This window comes from Brassica rapa, chromosome A10 (assembly GCF_000309985.2).
Source record: "Brassica rapa cultivar Chiifu-401-42 chromosome A10, CAAS_Brap_v3.01, whole genome shotgun sequence".
NCBI lineage: Eukaryota > Viridiplantae > Streptophyta > Magnoliopsida > Brassicales > Brassicaceae > Brassica > Brassica rapa.
In genome coordinates this window covers 2077564-2096503 of record NC_024804.2, presented here as the reverse complement: position 1 = coordinate 2096503, position 18940 = coordinate 2077564, and the positions used below count along the sequence as shown (strand labels likewise).

The window sequence follows — 18940 nt, the reverse complement described above, 5'->3', positions numbered from 1 at the left end:
AAAGTTAAGTCGTCATAGGTTAGTTTTGCAATTGAAAAAAAAAACTTCAAGATTTAATTATACACAGACGACTTATAATTCAGTCGTCCACCAGACGACTTAATTGTAAGTCGTCCAGGACTTTTTTCCGAGATTCTGGTCAAACCTCGTAAATCCTAGACGACTTACATTTCAGTCGTCTCGTGGACGACTGAATTATAAGTCGTCTGTATATAATTAAATCTTGAAGTTTTTTTTTTCAATTGCAAAACTAACCTACGACGACTTAACTTTAAGTCGTCTACTTTTAAAAAAATATTATTATTTTAATTTTCACTAGACGACTGAAATGTAAGTCGTCCAAAAAGTCAAACTTCTGAAATAATCCAGTCAAATGCAAAACTAACCTCTGACGACTGAAATGTAAGTCGTCTAGCTTTTTTGGAGTTTTTTTTTTAACCAAACAATAGTAGACGACTTAACTTTCAGTCGTCCGAAATAACAGATTTCAAAGTCAATTGCAAAAATAACCTCTGCGTTGACCAGACGACATATAGTTTAGTCGTCTAGACAACTTAGATTGAAGTCGTCCGCGTCTTCTCCACTAGTTTTTAAGTCTTCTACGTTAGTTTTTGAATAACTTGTATTTTTAAGAATGATAAGTAACTTCAAGATATGTAAAACTCATATTTACAAAATATGTTCTCTCCCTTAGTTTTACTAAATTTGACTAAGTTTTTCAATGCAAACTTATAAAAAATATGATATGCTTTGACTAGTTACTATTGTTTGTTTCCATCTCTTACCAACATTCTTGTTTATTATGATGAGAAAAAGGCCATTGGAGTTTATTATTGCATATGAGAGATCCAAAGATAAGAAAAAGGCTACTGAAGTCTATTATTTCATTGATTTGTAAATGTGTAAACACATTGTTAGCACATTTAATACATCTTGGAAAATATTATTACTGATTTTACAAAAAATTCACAACTAAAAGAGTATACATGCAATTCACAACTTGAGTAGATGAGTAGACAAGACCAGACAACTTGAGTAGATGAGTAGACAAGACCAGATGAAGTCCAGATGACTTCTAAGAAGTCCAGACGACTTCCAGGAAGTTCAGACGACTTTTAGGAAGTCCAGACGACTTCCAGACGACTTTACAGGAAGTCCAGACGACTTTACAGGAAGTCCAGACGACTTTACAGGAAGTCCAGACGACTTCCAGACGACTTTACAGGAAGTCCAGACGACTTTACAGGAAGTCCAGACGACTTCCAGACGACTTCCAGATGACTTTACAGGAAGTCCAGACGACTTTTAGGAAGTCCAGACGACTTCCAGACGACTTCCAGACGACTAACAAGTAAGTCGTCCCAAAAGTCTTCCAGATCTGAAAAACCTGCATATTAAATCCAGATCTGAAAAACCTGCATATTCAAAAACGTTCAAATGGCTTAAAAACAGAAAAAATGAATGGAAGATTAGATAAATCTACCTTTATAGAACACACAAAAATACATATCTAAAAATAATAGATCTACCTTTAAATTAGTGGAAGATGAGTACCATCTAATTAAAAACCTGCAAAAAAAAATAGATTAGTAACAAAGACATGAGACAAAATTGAAAAATTCATATAAAGTTTGGTGTTTTCAAGTCAAAGAGATTAAAGTGGGTTTGGAGAGTTTTAGTTTGGGAAAAAAGTAAGAACTTTATACAACAAGAAGTTACCAAATGAAGAAAAATCAGACATAAGAACTTACCAAAACGCTCAGAAAAATCCAGACGACTTCCTAGAAGTCCAGACGACTTCCTGGAAGTCTAGACGACTTCCTGGAAGTCCAGACGACTTCCTGGAAGTCCAGACGACTTCCTGGAAGTCCAGACGACTTCCAAGAAGTCCAGACGACTTCCAGACGACTTCCAGACGACTTCCAGACGACTTCCAGACGACTAACACGTAAGTCGTCCCAGAAGTCTTCCAGATCTGAAAAACCTGCACATCAAATCCAGATCTGAAAAACCTGCATATCCAAAAACGTTCAAATGACTTAAAAATAGAAAAAATGAGTGGAAGATTAGATAAATCTACATTTATAGAACACACAAAAATACATATCTAAAATTAATAGATCTACCTCTAAATTAGTGGAAGATGAGTACCACTTGATTAAAAACCTGTAAAAGAGATAGATTAGTAAGAAATACATGAGACAAAACTGAAAAATTCATATAAAGTTTGGTGTTTTCAAGTCAAAGAGATTAGAGAGAGGTTGGAGAGTTTTAGAATGATGAACATTACATTTTTGTTGCAGCCATTTGAGAGGAGGAGAGAGAATGTGTAAATTTTTCTTTATATAGGGAGGCAAAAAATCTAATTAGGTTAAATATTTTTGACTCAGACGACTTCCTGGACGACTTACATTTCAGTCGTCTGGTGAAGAAATTAAAACAGACGACTTACATGTAAGTCGTCCAGAAGAGTTTAATATTTTTAGCGGGAAATTAAATATTTTTAGTGGGAAACTAAAATAGAAGACTTTCCAGACGACTTACAAGTAAATCGTCTGGACGACTTACAAGTAAGTCGTCTGGACGACTGAAATATACGTCGTCCGGGTAAATTATTCAACAGACGACTGAAATATAAGTCGTCCACACCCTAAACATAACCCCTAAACTTAATTATCTAATTAAACACTTCATAAAACCAAATCAAACTTGAAAAGTGTTTACTATACACAGAAATAAACACATATAAGTGAAAACTAATTTCTGAAAAAAACATTTTAGTTTTCCAAAATCTAACCCTAACAATCCATACAATACTACAACATATGTTTGCCAAACTCCTAAACCAAAGTATTTCATGATTCACTACTTCCACTCATCTATCTTCAAAACAAATCAATTTTATCATATCTTAATTTATATCACTTAAAACTGTTTATAATTACTTGATTTTTATTTTTCACGCATCAAAATATTTTTTACAAGATTTATAAATTATTTTTAAAATAAGCTGGTACCAGACGACTGAAACTTCAGTCGTCTAGACGACTTCCAACAATTCAGACGACTCAGACGATTTACTGGGGCTATATTCGTAAAAATGGCTTCTGTTTTTTTGTTTGGTCACAAGGGGCTGAGCTGTAATTTCACTAGGCTTTTAGGTTAGTTTTGCATTTGATTCAAGTTTGGGTATAGGTTTGGGATTAAAATCAAGTTGTGGGTTAGTTTTGGCAAAAACCCCTAAAGTTATTTGGGAAAATTGTTTTTTTAGAGCAAAAAAATGGTAACTATGTCCCTTTATACTAATCTATACTACTTTATGTCTCATTAGACTATTTTTTTTCAAAATGACAGTAATGCCCTTAAAATTGTAATTTTTTATTTTTTTTTTTATTTTTTTGTTTCTTTTTCGTTTTTTTATTTTTTTTTTTAAAATCGATTTTTTTTTCAAAATATAAAAGTGAATATTCCCAAATATTTTGTTTCCATATTTTTAGGAACTGATTTCTTATCCGTAGAATATAACTAATATGTAGAAATCGGTTTCTACAGTTTTTTAGAATTATAGTAATGTTTAGATTTTGATTTCTACATGTTTTAGATTTATAGTAAATCTGTAGAAGTTGGTTCTACGTGTTTTAGATTTATATTAATGTGTAGATTTTGATTTCTAAAGATTTTAGAACGATACGTTAAGCGCGGAATGTGTATTCTAAATATTTTTAGAATACTCCTATTTACGTAGATCACGTATTCTAAACATTGTAGATTCAATGAAAAAAGTGGATTTCGTTTTCTACTTCGTAGAATGTCATTTCTACTTTATTTAGAACATAATATGAAATTTATAATTTTAACTTTTTTATAACTGAAAAAAATATCATTAAGTTCATATAGGTATTTTATCAAAAGTTACTATTTTTCCAAATTTTTTTTGTTTGTAAAACTATTTATTAAATTTATTTTCAAAAATATTAAAGGGTGTTATAGAAAAATATGACACAAAATATAGATTAGTCTAAAGGGACATAGTTACCATTTTTTGGTCTAAAAAAACAGTTTTCCCAAGTTATTTTTGATAAAACTTTTTTCTCTGTAAAAGGGCATATTTTTGGCAAAACTTCTCAAGTAGTTAATAGAAGATATGTTTTAACGAAAATTTCATCAGATGACAAAATTCAAATGACAAAATTTGCGGATACGTATAACATGGATAAAGATGAGATCGAAGAAACATAACTATGACATATAATCATGTTTAAATTATATACAGAGTAGAAAGGCTAAGATCCTTGTAACAAATCTTATTCTAAACTTGAAATAATCTGTTACAAAAAAAAAACTTGAAATAATCAAAATTTTCGTTGATGGAATCGTTTTTCTCGTCACCTGTCTCCATAGTATTCGTCCAAAAAGAGTCAGCCTCTTACGTGTGATTTGTGAATATCATAATCTGAAATCTCATATCAGATTAATAAAAGTTGTTCGTACTTTTTTTTTGGTTTTTTGTTTTGTTTTGTTTTGTTTTTGTGTGTAAGTGCAAATAATGGGATCACTGATGTGCGACAACTGCAATATGACAAGAGCCATTGTTCACTGTGAGGATCATTTGGCTAGGTTTTGTTTTCAGTGCGACTTGACTTTGCACTATGTGACTGTGGATAGTCCCGATCACTCGCGGTTTCTGCTGTGCAATAACTGCGTTTCGCAGACCGCGGCTGTCCAGTGCCATGACCAAGGATTGTCCCTATGCCAAACATGTTTTTCAAATGCCAATGACGCCTCACGTATTCTTCTTTTTAAAGTTTCTAATAATAATTCGGGTTATAGTTTTTCACCACTTTTCGATCTTGATTCCTCTTCCTCCTCTTCTTCATCTCCTTTCATTGATCCCAATTGGGGATCTCCATTTGTCCCGTTACCTCCCAATTATGGAGACTCATCATCATCTTATGGAATTTTTCAAAATTTTTACAATTATACAAAGAATAGTAGTGATCATCAAGTGCAAAAGCTTCAACCCGATTATTTGGACATTCCTAAGGTATATTCTTATAGTTAATTACAACAGGATTGGGATTTTTATAAATTCTATGATGAATTTCTTATTTCGATTCGATGTGTCTTTGTGCATGGGTCACTTTACGCAGGATAGTTCATGTTCAGGCTTTGATTCTTACAAAACTAAAGAGATAGAGAACATCTGTTTGAGCAATTTTGACGACTACAAGGCACTATTCGACCTAAAAGAATGTTTCACCGCGGATGAGTTGATCCTAACTGATCAGTTAATCGATAGAATAATAACGAAACACAATGCAGACACCAAGGCAGAGGTATTAATAGACATCAACTTAAATCTAATCCCATATTGATGCTTTGATCAATTAATTTTACGACTGACTATTTTGGGTATAGAAGGTTATACCATCTCTGTCATCGGTTATGTCATCAGTAACACACAAGGATTACAACACTGAAGCTTTGGCTAATGCAAGTTGTGAAGATTACAAGAAGAATCAAATGATTTGCGCAAAGGCAAAGGACGAGATCAACAATAATGTGGAAATCTTCCCAAACGCTTTGACTCAACTTGATCGTGGCCCATCGCAGTTGATTCTGACAGATGTCCATGATATGTCACTATGGGACGATCAAACACCTGCATCTCGTGCATATGATCCGCAAGCACGATTAGAAGCATTGAAGAGATACTTCGCAAAGAAGGAGAAACACAAGTATGAATTATTATGATTTTTGATGAATTAAATATATTGAATTTTCAGTATAGATAACTCCAAGGAAGATGCTAGGTATATTCAAAATCTCAAGATTATAACGCGTTCATGCAGGTTTGGGAAGCAAATTAGATATGAATCTCGAAAATCTACGGCTGATACGAAGAGACGATTGAAAGGGAGATTTACAAAAGTTGGTGCAGATTATGATTATGATCCACGAGTAAATAATAATACTAAAGAGACTAATAAATTCATGATCTAATAAAAAGATGGTTGCGATCATATGATCATCATCGTTATGGACGTAAACGCTCGCTCGACCAAACGCAAGAAGCATAAGATAGTATAAGGGATTTGATTGCTCATGACTTTTAAATAGAAGTTCGTATACCAATTTGTGATGACCGAAAGACTAGAATCTATATTATTAAAAGAGAACGAGTCTTAAAAAATCTACTTATGAAAAGTTGTTGGATCTTTTCATTAACTAATTATGTTTGGTCTTACCTTATATATCTCTAACAATAAATGATAAGAGATAGTTTTGTGGTAAAAAAAAAAAAGAAAAAATTATCAGAGATAGATCTTATTTTTTTTGTTTTATCTTATATTTCTCTAACAATACTTTTTTTTTGGTCTTACCATATCTCTATCAATTTTAGTAGATCTTACATCTACAATTAACCCACATATATGGTCTTATATAAGTTAAAAAGTTTTTAACACGAAAATAAAAAAGTTATAGGTCTTTGTTATAGCAGTCTTATTATTGTTTATATTTTATTGTTTCCGTAACTATATTGTCTTCAAACCTTAAGTGTAGCGAGGATTCGCCAGTCGCGGTAGGAAGCAACATAATCATGATTCCAAAAAATGAAGATTGGGTATGTATATAATTTTTAGTCGATTCTGATATGGAACAAAGTAACTATTAGCAGCCAGAAGCATTATCTGTATTTTCCACTGCGGGTGAAACAAGTTTAATTTCAACAAGACGCAGAGGTTGACTTTTCTTAGGTCTAAATTTTATTTTATTTCGGTCTAACTTAGTTCAATTATGTAAAGCCCAATTTGATTTGATACCACTATCGATATTTGAATTAAATATTTTATGATTTTGCAATTTAGAAAATTACAATCAAAAATATAAACTAATGTTCCGTACAATAATCAAATACTGATCATTCATGGTTTATATCTTAATAAAAATTGAAAAGTACCCTTACTTTTATAAAAGATTAACAAAACTTATTAATGGCATTTAAATTTTTTAGTTTTAAACCTACATATACACTTAAATAAATCAATAAATATTGGACCTGCATATATGTATAAGATATGCTAAACTTAAATTTAATAAAAATATTTTTATTTTAAATATTTGACCTATGTATATTATGAATCCTATATAAATTAACAAACATTATGACATCAAATATAATTTTTTAAATCTATGTATCAATATTCAAAATAAATCATTCTTATATTATGCATATTTACATACAAGCCAAAATTATATATCTTACACCATATATCATATACATATTTGTATATCATTTTTGTGTGTAAAATTATTTAACGATAAAAAATAAGTATAGGTACAAAAATTAAAAATGATTTACTACGTCATTTTATACATAATATTGATATCGCAATTATGAGTTTAACAGTACTTTTAAAATATCTAAAATTAAATTTTAAATGTAAAATACAAACTTATAATAGGTTATTAATAATGAAAATAAACAAATATTGTTATATCGATAAGTTTCTTATATTCATTTTTATTTAGATGACATAATAAAAATTCCATCAAAGTTTAAGGAATCACAATTTATGTATATCAAAAACAATATCAGTAATTTAATTTTAAAAATTAAAAATATAATTATATATTTTGTATTTTTATCGGATCAATGGTATCAAATTGCGGGTTAATAGCGAGTTTTTGGGGTTTACCCGGATTCTATCGGATTTTTAATTAACAAATTTTTATTAAATCCAAAATGGATTATATACAAAGTAGCAGGCCTCCCGGTTCCAGTGGCGAACCTACATTGTCTAGGGAGGAGGCAGCTGTCCCCACAATAATCGATCTAGAAATAAATATTTTTGCTTAAGAAACATTAAGCTTTTTGTAGTATAGGTGGTTTCAATCATGAGTTTGCCCCCTAGATATGGTTCAAAGCCCCTCTTGCACCTTTACTTACCTTTTTATTTATTTTTGCCCCCACTAATTTTTTTTTCTAGATTCGCCACTGCCCGGTTCAATCACGGATCTGAGTCGGATACACAAACACTTCTTAAAACTCAAACATTATTATTGAACAACTTTTAGATTATATGTTTTTTAATAAAAAGTTATAAATTTATGCAAATTTTATCAAAATGTTTCAACAAAAAAATATCCGCGTTTTCAAAGATATGAGTAGTTTCTAAATCAAATAGGGATAAAAATAGCGTAGATTGATTGTTAAAACTATGATACACATATGACACAAAAATCATTTTCAGTTTAAAGTCAACAATTCATATCATTACTGCATTTCTATAATGAGAACACATCGTTCTTCAATATAGAATATCTATTCTACTAAATCATATATATTATTTTTAAATCTATTTAAAAAAATACAATATTTTGAAGAAAACAAATGATAAAAAAAAAAACTCGATTGTTATGATTTGAAACAAAAATAATGTTTGTTTATAAATCAATTTTAGATCAATAAATGAAAAATAAACATGCGCTTTTTGAGCGCGGGTCAAAATCTAGTTTTTTTTTTTAAATATAGTTGATATCTAAACAAGCTATGTTTCAGATGGCGTTTCGAGGAATTTTAGTTTTTCCTTCCAATTTCTTATTTGTATTTTTTCAAAAAAAATATAATATTATATAGGCTATGACATATAGTCATATAGTTTTACAAAATGTAAGAAATGATTTCAAAATCAAGTAGAGCACAACACACAAACTTTCGTCCGAAAAGATGAAAGGACAAAAGATGAAAAAGTTTAGTTATATTATTCATGGTTAACACAATTGGCTTAGCCAAGTGATGTATTGTGATTTTGCATTGTTTTAGCTTTTGTGTACTTACACATGTATTCATCCATTTAGCTTACATTTAGGTGTGCTTAGTATCTTTGCATTTGCATTGTGCAACCTTTGGAGGAGGTACTTATGCAAAATGGATCATTCCCATGCAGCTGCATCCTCTGCATTTACAATCCCAAAAGCTATAGGATATATACCCCTATTTCTATCCTGACATGCATCCACTAACATAACACCTCTGAAATTACCACTTAGATGTGCTCCATCTATAACAATAACCCTCCTCATGAATGGAAACCCTTTGATACATGCGCCAAAATCAATGAACAAATACTTAAACATTTTCTCAGCATCAAGTTCAAGCTCTGTTATTGTATCTGGATTGGCCTGCTTTATTTTGTGTAGATTCGAAGGCAAGTCCTGATAGCCACTAGCATGAGTGCCTCTAACCATCTCTCGTGCATATGCTAATGCACTATGAGCCTTTGTATAACCAATGTCAAGTTGATAAACATCCCTTATACACTCCATTATATGTTTGGGCTGGATTCCTTTAAGATCACTGCCACCACTAAATCCCTCAACATACACCTTGCAAATACATTTTGCATTTGCATGTCGGTGGCGAGAATACCTAATGACTGCAGAGCATGTATGAAGATCAGTATATTTACGAATGAGGAATTCTGGAGATGATTTCGACTTAGTTGTAGCACGTATCCCCCAGGAACATCCAGCAACGCAGCACTTTGCATAAAATACATGCTTCCAAGACTTTTTGATGATGAAATCAAACCTTTCGATGACTGAAAGCTTGCATAATTTCATTATTTGTTCCTTCTTGCCACTGAATATGTCACCAGACTTAATGGTTTCACTCTTCCGCAGCTGTGATGGCCTCATAGTATCAAGTGGTGGCTTCATAGTATCATGTGATGACTTCATAGCCTCGTACTAAACATTTCCAAAACTACCAAAATCTGCGGCAACATTCTCTCTGACAACACGCTCTTGATTTATGTTCAAATCATGACGACCTTTGTTTGCAGTCAATGAGACATATATACACATTATGTCTGTCTTGAAAAATGTGATAAAGCTTGCAAGTTGTATGTCGTTACTCAAGAAAATCGGAGGAGTGTTGCTAGGCATTTGCTCCAATATACGATTAGGCAACATATAAGCAAACTCGACCGCTTCCATCTCACTAATCTTGTCATCTTCACAAACCATGCAGAGAAAATCTTCATATTTCGTACCGTCTTCAACAAACAAAGCATATCTCCTTCTTACTTGGATCAAGAACGAATTCCCAACCAACATTATTCATCTTCCATTGTCCAAAAATAGTAATTAAGTGCAACATTATCTGCATAATAAAACTTGCGTCAATAGATCTGAAGACACATTCCTTAACTTTTTTTTAAGAAAGACAACAAGGTATAGTGAATTGTAGCGGCAAGAGAACAGCATTGTTAAGGCAAACATAAAAAAAGTCTTCACCTTTGTTCAATCAAATCGCATATAATCTGGTGTCTCAAATCTGGTTTCATACCTTGTTTCTCAGATCTGTTCGACTTCCACCAATAAATTAACTTAAAGCTGACATCAGAGAAAGTAGTGCTGAGGCTTGAAGGTATGAACAACTATGTATCTGATATGGGAGAGAGGCGTTGAAGAGATGAAGGTCGTTGAAGAGATAAAGGTATAATGTTATCTTTTATTTATTTTTTTAATTTTTGTTAAACCAATAATGACATTCTTGTTGGAAAAAGGTTAAATGGTAATTTCAAAAGAAGGTGGACCATTTTAACAATTTTCCTTTGGAAGGGTACCATTCTCCCTTCTGTTTTTGAAAATAGGGAATTTCAACAAATGACCCTTATTTTTTTTTATAGTGAAAAGACACAACTCTTAAAACTAATAGAGTTCAATTTTTTTACGGAAAGACACAACTTTTATATAATGAAAACACATTTTTTAAAGATAATACATTTCAGTTTTTTTTTTTTAAATGAAATGACACAACTTTAAAAATTAATTGGAATTTCTATTATTTATTTATATTTTATAATGAGAAGACATAATCTTAAAACTAATAATTGTGGAAAGAAAGTTTCTTCAGCTCAGGGATCATTCATGTACCACGAACGCAAAATACAAAGACGGACAGACTAGCACGCAGTGCCAAGAATCAACATTCCTACGTCGTTCATATGAATGCAGAGCATCCCGTTTGGTTTACAGAGTCAGTTTAAATATGTTTAAATTGATGACAAAAAAAAGATAAAAATAATAATAATTACATTCCAAACCAGTTTTTTTTTATCATGACCAAACCACGCCCATTAGACTAGAATTAACAAATCTGGAAAATTGATTGATGAAAATTCAATTGATATGAGAGGACACCATTTGGAAGGAATAAAATATGACTAATTTACTTTTTTATATGGAAAGATATAACTCTTAAAACTAATAAAGTTTCATTTCTTATGAAAATACACAATCTTTTAAACACAACTATTAAAAGTTAAAACTAATATATTACAGTTTTTTATTGAAAATACATAACTTTAAAGTTATTGGGATTCTTATTATTAATTTGTCTTTATAATAAAAACACAACTCTTAAAACTACTTATTGTAGAATGGATAACACAACTCTTAAAAATAATACATTTCAGTCTTGTAATAAAAGACACAAATTTTTAATATTTTTTAGGATTTTTATTATTATTATTATTTTTATAAGGAGAAGACACAATTCTTAACTAATGAGAATAAAAAAACCTTTTGAGATATTTTAACTACTTTTTAAACTAGTTTATTTTTTATAGTGAAAAAAATACAATTGTTAAAAATTAATAGAGTTTAATTTCTTATAAAATGACACAAACTTTTTATAAAGAAAAGACACAATTCTTAAAATTAATATATTTTAGTTATTTATGAAAAGACATAACTTCTAACATAAAATATCTGACCAAAGGATAATCATTATTTAATTTGATATTATCTTTTAACACATTTTTATTTGACTACTAAAGTAGATAGGAATGGATGAAATTACTCATTGAGCCATCTTCCACGTAAGTTAAGATCCAAGTCAAAACTTTAGGCCTTATATATTAATCAATTTTCCTCAGAAGATGGAGTACCATACTTGCTCCCTTGACAAAATACCATCAACTTCAACAAATATTCCGATCTCTCGTCTTCTTGATTCACTCTTTTCTTGTGTTTTTTCAGAGTGGAGACTGAAGATAAAACTTGAATATAACAAAAAATGGGAGAGGGGGAAGAAGAGGGGAAGATTAGATGCTCTAGTACCGTTATAATATTTTGTTGTATATTTTTGATCGTGGGATTAGATGTCTTTGCTGGTTTCGTGGCAATGCAAGCCGAAGACGCCCAACAAGAGGTACATATATACATATCTAGTATATATACGATAGTAAACAAGTGATGATAATGATGACAATGATGGTTGCGTTTATGTTATGCCCATGATGCAGGTGAAACAGAGGGTGTGGTTACCCGAGTGTAAATCTCCAAGCAAAAAAGCTTTCGTGTTAGGGCTAATAGCATTAGGATGTTTGCTAGCAGCTCATATCATCGCCGTTATGATAGGATGCAGTCTCTCCAATACAGCCACAGTAATCAGCGGACCTGAGATCACAGAACACATCAACATGGCCTGTATTTCTCTCACTTGGTAACTAAAAAATTAATACTGCAAAAGTAAAAATAGATGTCATAATCATCACATGAATTTTTTTTTAAATTTAAATTTTGCGAGTATATACAACACATTACCATTTGTTATATATAACTTGAACTTTTGTTATGAAATTGACATTTGGTGGTGGTGTTTGTGGATTGGATGATACTGAGAGAGCACCTGAGATTACAATTTGTTATATATAACAGGATCATAGCAACTGCGGGAGTGGGGATACTAACGATGGGCATATGGACTAACAGAGAGTCAAGATCAGAATGTGGATTCACAAGCAAACATTTTCTGTTTTTAGGAGGCATAGTGTGTTTCCTTCATGCCAGTATCTCTGTTGTTTTTTATTTAACAAATATCGTCTCTAAGAAATGTTGTTTGAGAAATGTTTACTAGATATTTTTCTGCGCCATGCGCAAACATAATAATTTAAAAAATTTTTACTTAATTTATTTTATTTAATTTTTTTAAAAAAATATAAAGAAATCATTTGTAATTGAGATTCTATTTATTTTTTGAAACTTTTAATTTCCACTGCATTAAGTTTAAATAAATAATTTTTTTTTGAATAATAATTTTTATACATCATTTTATTGTTGTATAATATGAACGATAGATATGTCATATTTCTAATAATTTATGTCATCATTTTCTTTTTATAGTGACTATAGACTTAATAAATCAGTTGATAAATAATATATATGATTTTTTAAAAGATGAACGACATAACTATTTAAAATCAATAGTATGTATTTTAAGAATAATTGTTTTCGTAAAATTCGATAATACTTTGGAGATGTAAAACATATGTAGTTTGCATAAAAGTTTTATTTGTAGACATCGATTATAATACAATGTATATAATATATTCAATAAAATCATAAACATGAGAAGTATACAAAATAATTTATTCGTAAAACTTAAATATAATAAAGAAATTAAATACCTTCGTACAATTTACAATTCTTATTAAAAAATTGAAAATAAATAAAATTCCAATAAACAGATGAATTTTTGTTTTATTTTGTTATTATTATGTTAAGTTTGAAAGTTTATAATAAATCAAATCTAATATTCAATTTTGTTTTACTTATGTTTATAAATATAGTAATGGTTTCCAGGTGCTAAGTGACATAAGAGAAGAGGGCGAGATAGAGGAGGAAGAAGAGGAGGATGCGGAGGAGGATGAGAATGTACGGCAGGAAACTAATGGCAAGGAGGAGATCGTAAACCAGGAGGCAGATACAAAAACCAGAGATGCACATGCACTCCACAGTCAAGCCAATAGCCAAAGGGGAAAAGGAAAGAATAACAAAAAACCGATGATCAGTAACAAGAGTTTTATCCAGGCAGTGAAATCCACCAGTAACAAGAAAGTTTCCTCTAGGAGGAAATAATGTCGTCGATCTTTGCATGGAACATGCGTGGGTTCAACAAGCCGCGCAAACAAAGAGCAGTGAGGCAGTGGTTACAAGCTGCGAAGCTGTCATTTGGGTGTCTACTTGAAACAAAAGTTCAGAGGGAGAATTTTCAAGGTATTTTCGATGCTACTTTCCCGGGTTGGAATTGTCTTCACAACTACGACTATCACCCCTTGGGAAGGATATGGGTGTGTTGGACGAATGATGTAGAGATAGTTCCAGCCATGTCAAGTGCGCAAATGATTACCTGTTGGGTCAGAATTAGAAGCACGGGTGTGGTACTGCTAGCGTCTTTTGTCTACGCTTCAAATCATGCGACTGAGCGGAAAATACTATGGAGGGAGATGGAGATGGTAGCGTCGTCAATGGTGGGAACAAGTTACCCTTGGATAGTCCAGGGTGATTTCAACGTGATTCTCACCACAAATGAGCATTCTCGTGGAGCAAACATGGGTGGAGAGACGTATGCAATGAGAGAGTTTCAGGATGTAGTCAGAAGATGTGGTCTGGATGATCTCGCACAGGTGGGATCTCTTTTCACTTGGACAAACCGTCAACCAGACACTCCAATAAGCAAAAAACTGGACCGAGTGTTAGTGAATGGGCAGTGGCTCTCCTCCTTTCCGGTTTCGTTTGCCACTTTTGAAGCTGGAGGTGTCTCAGATCACCTGCGATTCTGGACTCAACTCCAACCCCCAGAGCCAACGAATCGAAAACCGTTCAAGTTCTTTACCCACGTAACAACACACCCTCGTTTCTTAGAGGTTGTTGCGAATATCTGGAACTCCCAGGAGCCACTGTACCACTCAAGAACCGCGCTCAAGAGATTCCACAGCAAATTGAAGAGTCTGAAAAGTGCCCTTCGTCAGATGAATAGAGATCAATTTGGAGATCTCCCTACAAGAGTTAAAAGCGCTTATGATGAGTTATGTCGGAAACAAGCTGAAGCTACAGACTCACCATCGCAAGAGGCTTTTGAGGACGTATCAACAGCTTGGGAGCATTGGCACCATATATCTGGAATCGAAGAACAATTTTATTTCCAGAAATCAAGGATACAATGGATGGGGCTAGGTGACAGAAACAATTGCTTCTACCACAATGTCTGTAAAGCGAGGAATTCAAAAAATGCCATAAGAAGAATTATAGCTACGGATGGTAGGATCCTCACTGATTTAAATGATATCAAGGCGGAAGCAGTTTCACATTTTGACACCTTTATGAATGATCAGCCGAGCAATCTGGTAGATGTAACCAGTGAGTATTTAGAGGGTTTGATTGACTACAGATGCCCTCAAGGAGTTGCAGCGGAGTTAATAAGGCCAGTGCAAGGCGAAGAGATTAAGAAGATTCTGTTCTCCATGCCGACAAATAAGGCCCCGGGTCCGGATGGGTATCCAGTTGAGTTCTATAAAGCAGCATGGCCAGTGGTGGGAAAGGACGTCATAGTGGCTGTTCAGTCCTTCTTCTTATTTGGATTATTGCCTCGTAGCACCAATGCGACCTTGCTATCACTGATCCCTAAGATGACAGAGGCGGAGCGTATGACAGACTACAGGCCTATTGCGTGCTGCAACGTAGTATATAAAGTCATCTCCAAAATCATAGCGCGGAGGCTCAAGGCTACTCTGCCTCCTGCAATCGAGCTCAACCAATGCGCGTTTATAAAGGGCCGTCTACTCCTCGAAAACGTCCTTCTCGCAACTGAGCTAGTTAAGGACTATCACAAGCCAGGCATCTCATCGCGCTCAGCAGTAAAGCTCGACATCTCTAAGGCGTTTGACACTGTCCAGTGGTCCTTCATTGAAACTGTACTTCGGGTTATGGGGTATCCAGCTTTATTTGTTACTTGGATCATGCGGTGTGTGGATACAGCAGCTTTCTCGGTCTCAGTTAATGGTGATCTTGAAGGTTTCTTCTCCAGCTCAAGGGGTATCAGACAAGGTTGCTCACTCTCTCCTTACCTGTTTGTTATTGTTAGTAACGTCCTCTCGAAGCTACTGAACTCCGCGGTGCTAAATAGGCGTATTGGCTATCATCCGCTCTGTGAATCCCTCAAGCTGACACACCTAAGTTTTGCGGATGACATAATGGTCTTCACTAATGGTACACCAACTTCCCTTGAAGGAGTTCTGGAGGTATTTGAGGAATACGCTAATGTCTCGGGCCTCCGCATAAACGTCGCTAAGTCAACAGTCTTTGCTGCTGGGATTGACAAGCAACGACTTCAAGACAGGGCGATCTCAGCGGGTTTCACTATATCTGAGCTTCCTATCAAGTACTTGGGGCTTCCTCTGACAACAAAAACCATGACGAGGAACGATTATGAACCACTGCTCTCAAAAATTAAAGGCCGGTTTCAGAGTTGGACTAGTAAAACTCTCTCATTTGCAGGGCGGCTTATGCTAATAAAGTCGGTTATTGCAAGCACAACCAACTTTTGGTGCTCTGCTTTCTGCTTGCCAAAAGCGTGTATGGAGGACATAGACAGCTTATGCTCAGCTTTTCTGTGGAGTGGCTCTCCAAACGATTCCTCTAAAGCAAAGGTCTCATGGACAGAGGTATGCAAGCCGTTCAAGGAAGGAGGTCTGGGTATTAGAAGCATAGCTGACGTGTCAAAGGTTTTCTCTCTTAAGCTTATATGGCGGTTGCTAAGTGAATCGCACTCGTTGTGGGTTGATTGGATGAAAAAGTACATCTTAAGGAATGAATCTTTTTGGGACGTAAGAGATACTGGATTAGGATCATGGGTATGGAGAAAGCTCCTCAAGTTGCGGCATCTGGCAAAGGAGTTTGTGCACATAGAAGTTCACAATGGTCAGACAGCTCGCTTCTGGACAGACTTGTGGCATCCACGAGGCAGACTGATTGAGATTGCAGGGGAAACCGGTACTCAAAAACTGGGCATTGATCGAGCAGCACTGATCAGTGATGTAAGGACTGCTGAAGGAGTTTGGAGATTTCGGAGATGCCGGGACAGACAGATGCGCGAAATTATCAATATGATTGAGAACCATCAGATGGAAGTTAATCACCAAGCTCCTGACGTGGTCATGTGGAGGAAAAATGAAACCGAGTATTGCAGACAATTTTTCACAGCAGAGACATGGCAGAGAATTCGGACTCATGATGGTCTCAAGGAGTGGAGTAAAGTTGTGTGGTTCCAACTGGGAGTGCCGAGGTTTGCGTTTATTACTTGGCTGGCGATAAGGAATAGGCTCTCCACCGGCGAGCGCACAGGAGCTTGGGGCCAACCACAAGGATGTCTCTTCTGTGGAGAGCCAAATGAGACAAGAGATCACCTATTTTTTGCGTGCCCCTACACATACACTCTATGGCTTGAAGTTGTTGGCACTCTGCTAGGGAGACCGCCTGATCCTGACTGGGAGAGCACTCTTGAACTTCTTACTACCCATAGCTATGGGCGACTTGAGTATCTGTTGGTAAGGCTGGTTTTTCAAGCTGCAATATATATAATTTGGAGGGAGAGAAACGATCGGAAGCATATGAAGAAGCCAAAGTTGCCAAGTCAATTGGCTAGGATTGTGGACAAAACAGTTAGAAACAGAATCACTTCTACTGGTTATGTGACGAAGCCTCGGCTGAGAGGGCTCATGCAAGTCTGGTTCTTAGCTCATACGTAGTTTATACTTAGCCATAGCCATAGTCTATATGCATCCAGAATAAAGTTGTACATAAACATTCCTTTAGCTGATGATTAATAAATTTAATAATTCATCAAAAAAAAAAATAAATATAGTAATGGATATATACTTAGTATCTTATATTTTTATTTTTGTAACTGAATTTTATCAGAATTAATTATAAGCCATCTCATAATTAAAAATGATCTATGTTATATTTTTTAGTTTGATATATCATTATATTTTTTAGAATGATTGTAATGATGCATGTTCAAATCACATGGTAAATAATATCTAGGAGATTTGTGAAATATTCTTATTTATTTATCATAGTAGTAGTACAATAATAAGATAATGTTATGTGGGGCCTGGGAGGGAAAGATATTTACTAATCGAGTATAATATCTTGCTTTATATCTTTCTCTTATTGTATAAACTAGATCATTTCTCCGCGCTACGCGCGAATAATATATTTAAATCTGCTATATTAATTATTTTTATTTATATGTGAATTTTTGTATATTAAATTATATATAACTAGTTTTTAAATTTGTTTTTTTATATATTTTTAGTTTGAAGTAAGTATTTCTATTATATGTAACACAATTAACTAATAAAATATGAAGAATCAAGTCCAAGATTTTAGAGTTATGTAAAAAAAATATAATTATGTATAGAACATAAATATCTTAGTTTAAAAGATTGGAATCTCATCTTGAATAAATTCACGAAAAGAAAAAGTACTCCAATAATCTACTTAAAATATAAAATCCCCTTTTCAAAAAAAAGTGTACTTAATAATATTTTTTCACGTGTAATAGTTGAAAACTCACAAGTGAATATCGATCTAGAATATTATTTTAATATATCTAATGGTAAAATATTAATTGTAATAAACAAATTTTGAATTTTGTAATATTACATGAATTAGAAGTCTTTTAAAATCTAAAATCTATTTTATTAGCATAATATATTTTTTATTCATTTATTATTTTCACGTTCAAAATATTACTTTATTTTTATTTGTATATTAATTTTTAATAATTTAGTTTCTTTTTAAGTAATTTTAAAATTATCAATAATATAATATATTTAAAAGTATTTATTAAAATATATCCAAATATGATGTCTCATTTTTATGTGTGTTTGCATTGACCATATTTAATTTGTAGTTTGTATATTTAATAACACCTTGTTGCGTGCCATTTTATAGTTTTTAATAAACATGTTGTCATTTCATTTTTATTACTACTAACATGATTTTTTAGTGATCAGTGATAACGTAATTTTAACGTTATGTATTATATTTTATCGTATATTTTCTAACTCTTCATGCTGGC

The 18940-nt window shown here is 33.1% G+C and overlaps 3 protein-coding genes across 3 annotated transcripts; 2 read left to right on the top strand and 1 right to left on the bottom strand.

Moving 5' to 3' along the window:
* Nucleotides 1-4546: 4546 nt before the first annotated feature.
* Nucleotides 4547-5754, top strand: LOC103844428 (putative zinc finger protein CONSTANS-LIKE 11). Its single transcript, XM_033282295.1, has 3 exons — nt 4547-5044; nt 5151-5336; nt 5419-5754. Exons 1-3 carry the CDS (start codon nt 4547-4549, stop codon nt 5752-5754), a joined length of 1020 nt encoding a protein of 339 aa, XP_033138186.1.
* Nucleotides 4815-18329, top strand: LOC103844146 (LINE-1 reverse transcriptase homolog). The gene is made up of 3 exons (XM_009120922.2): nt 4815-12223; nt 12318-12517; nt 12733-18329. Exon 3 carries the CDS (start codon nt 13932-13934, stop codon nt 17598-17600), a length of 3669 nt encoding a protein of 1222 aa, XP_009119170.2. The 5' UTR covers nt 4815-12223; nt 12318-12517; nt 12733-13931; the 3' UTR covers nt 17601-18329.
* LOC103844429 lies at nt 8938-9744 on the bottom strand. The gene has a single exon (XM_009121216.1). It carries the CDS (start codon nt 9742-9744, stop codon nt 8938-8940), a length of 807 nt encoding a protein of 268 aa, XP_009119464.1.
* Nucleotides 18330-18940: the final 611 nt, after the last annotated feature.

Bases quoted from the DNA above. Each gene is read 5' to 3' on its own strand.
- LOC103844146 (XM_009120922.2), top strand. From the start codon at position 13,932: ATGTCGTCGATCTTTGCATGGAACATGCGTGGGTTCAACAAGCCGCGC.
- LOC103844428 (XM_033282295.1), top strand. From the start codon at position 4,547: ATGGGATCACTGATGTGCGACAACTGCAATATGACAAGAGCCATTGTT. The intron at 5,045-5,150 runs GTATATTCTTAT...CACTTTACGCAG, and splicing joins ATTATTTGGACATTCCTAAG to GATAGTTCATGTTCAGGCTT. The intron at 5,337-5,418 runs GTATTAATAGAC...TTTTGGGTATAG, and splicing joins ATGCAGACACCAAGGCAGAG to AAGGTTATACCATCTCTGTC.
- LOC103844429 (XM_009121216.1), bottom strand. From the start codon at position 9,744: ATGAAGTCATCACATGATACTATGAAGCCACCACTTGATACTATGAGG.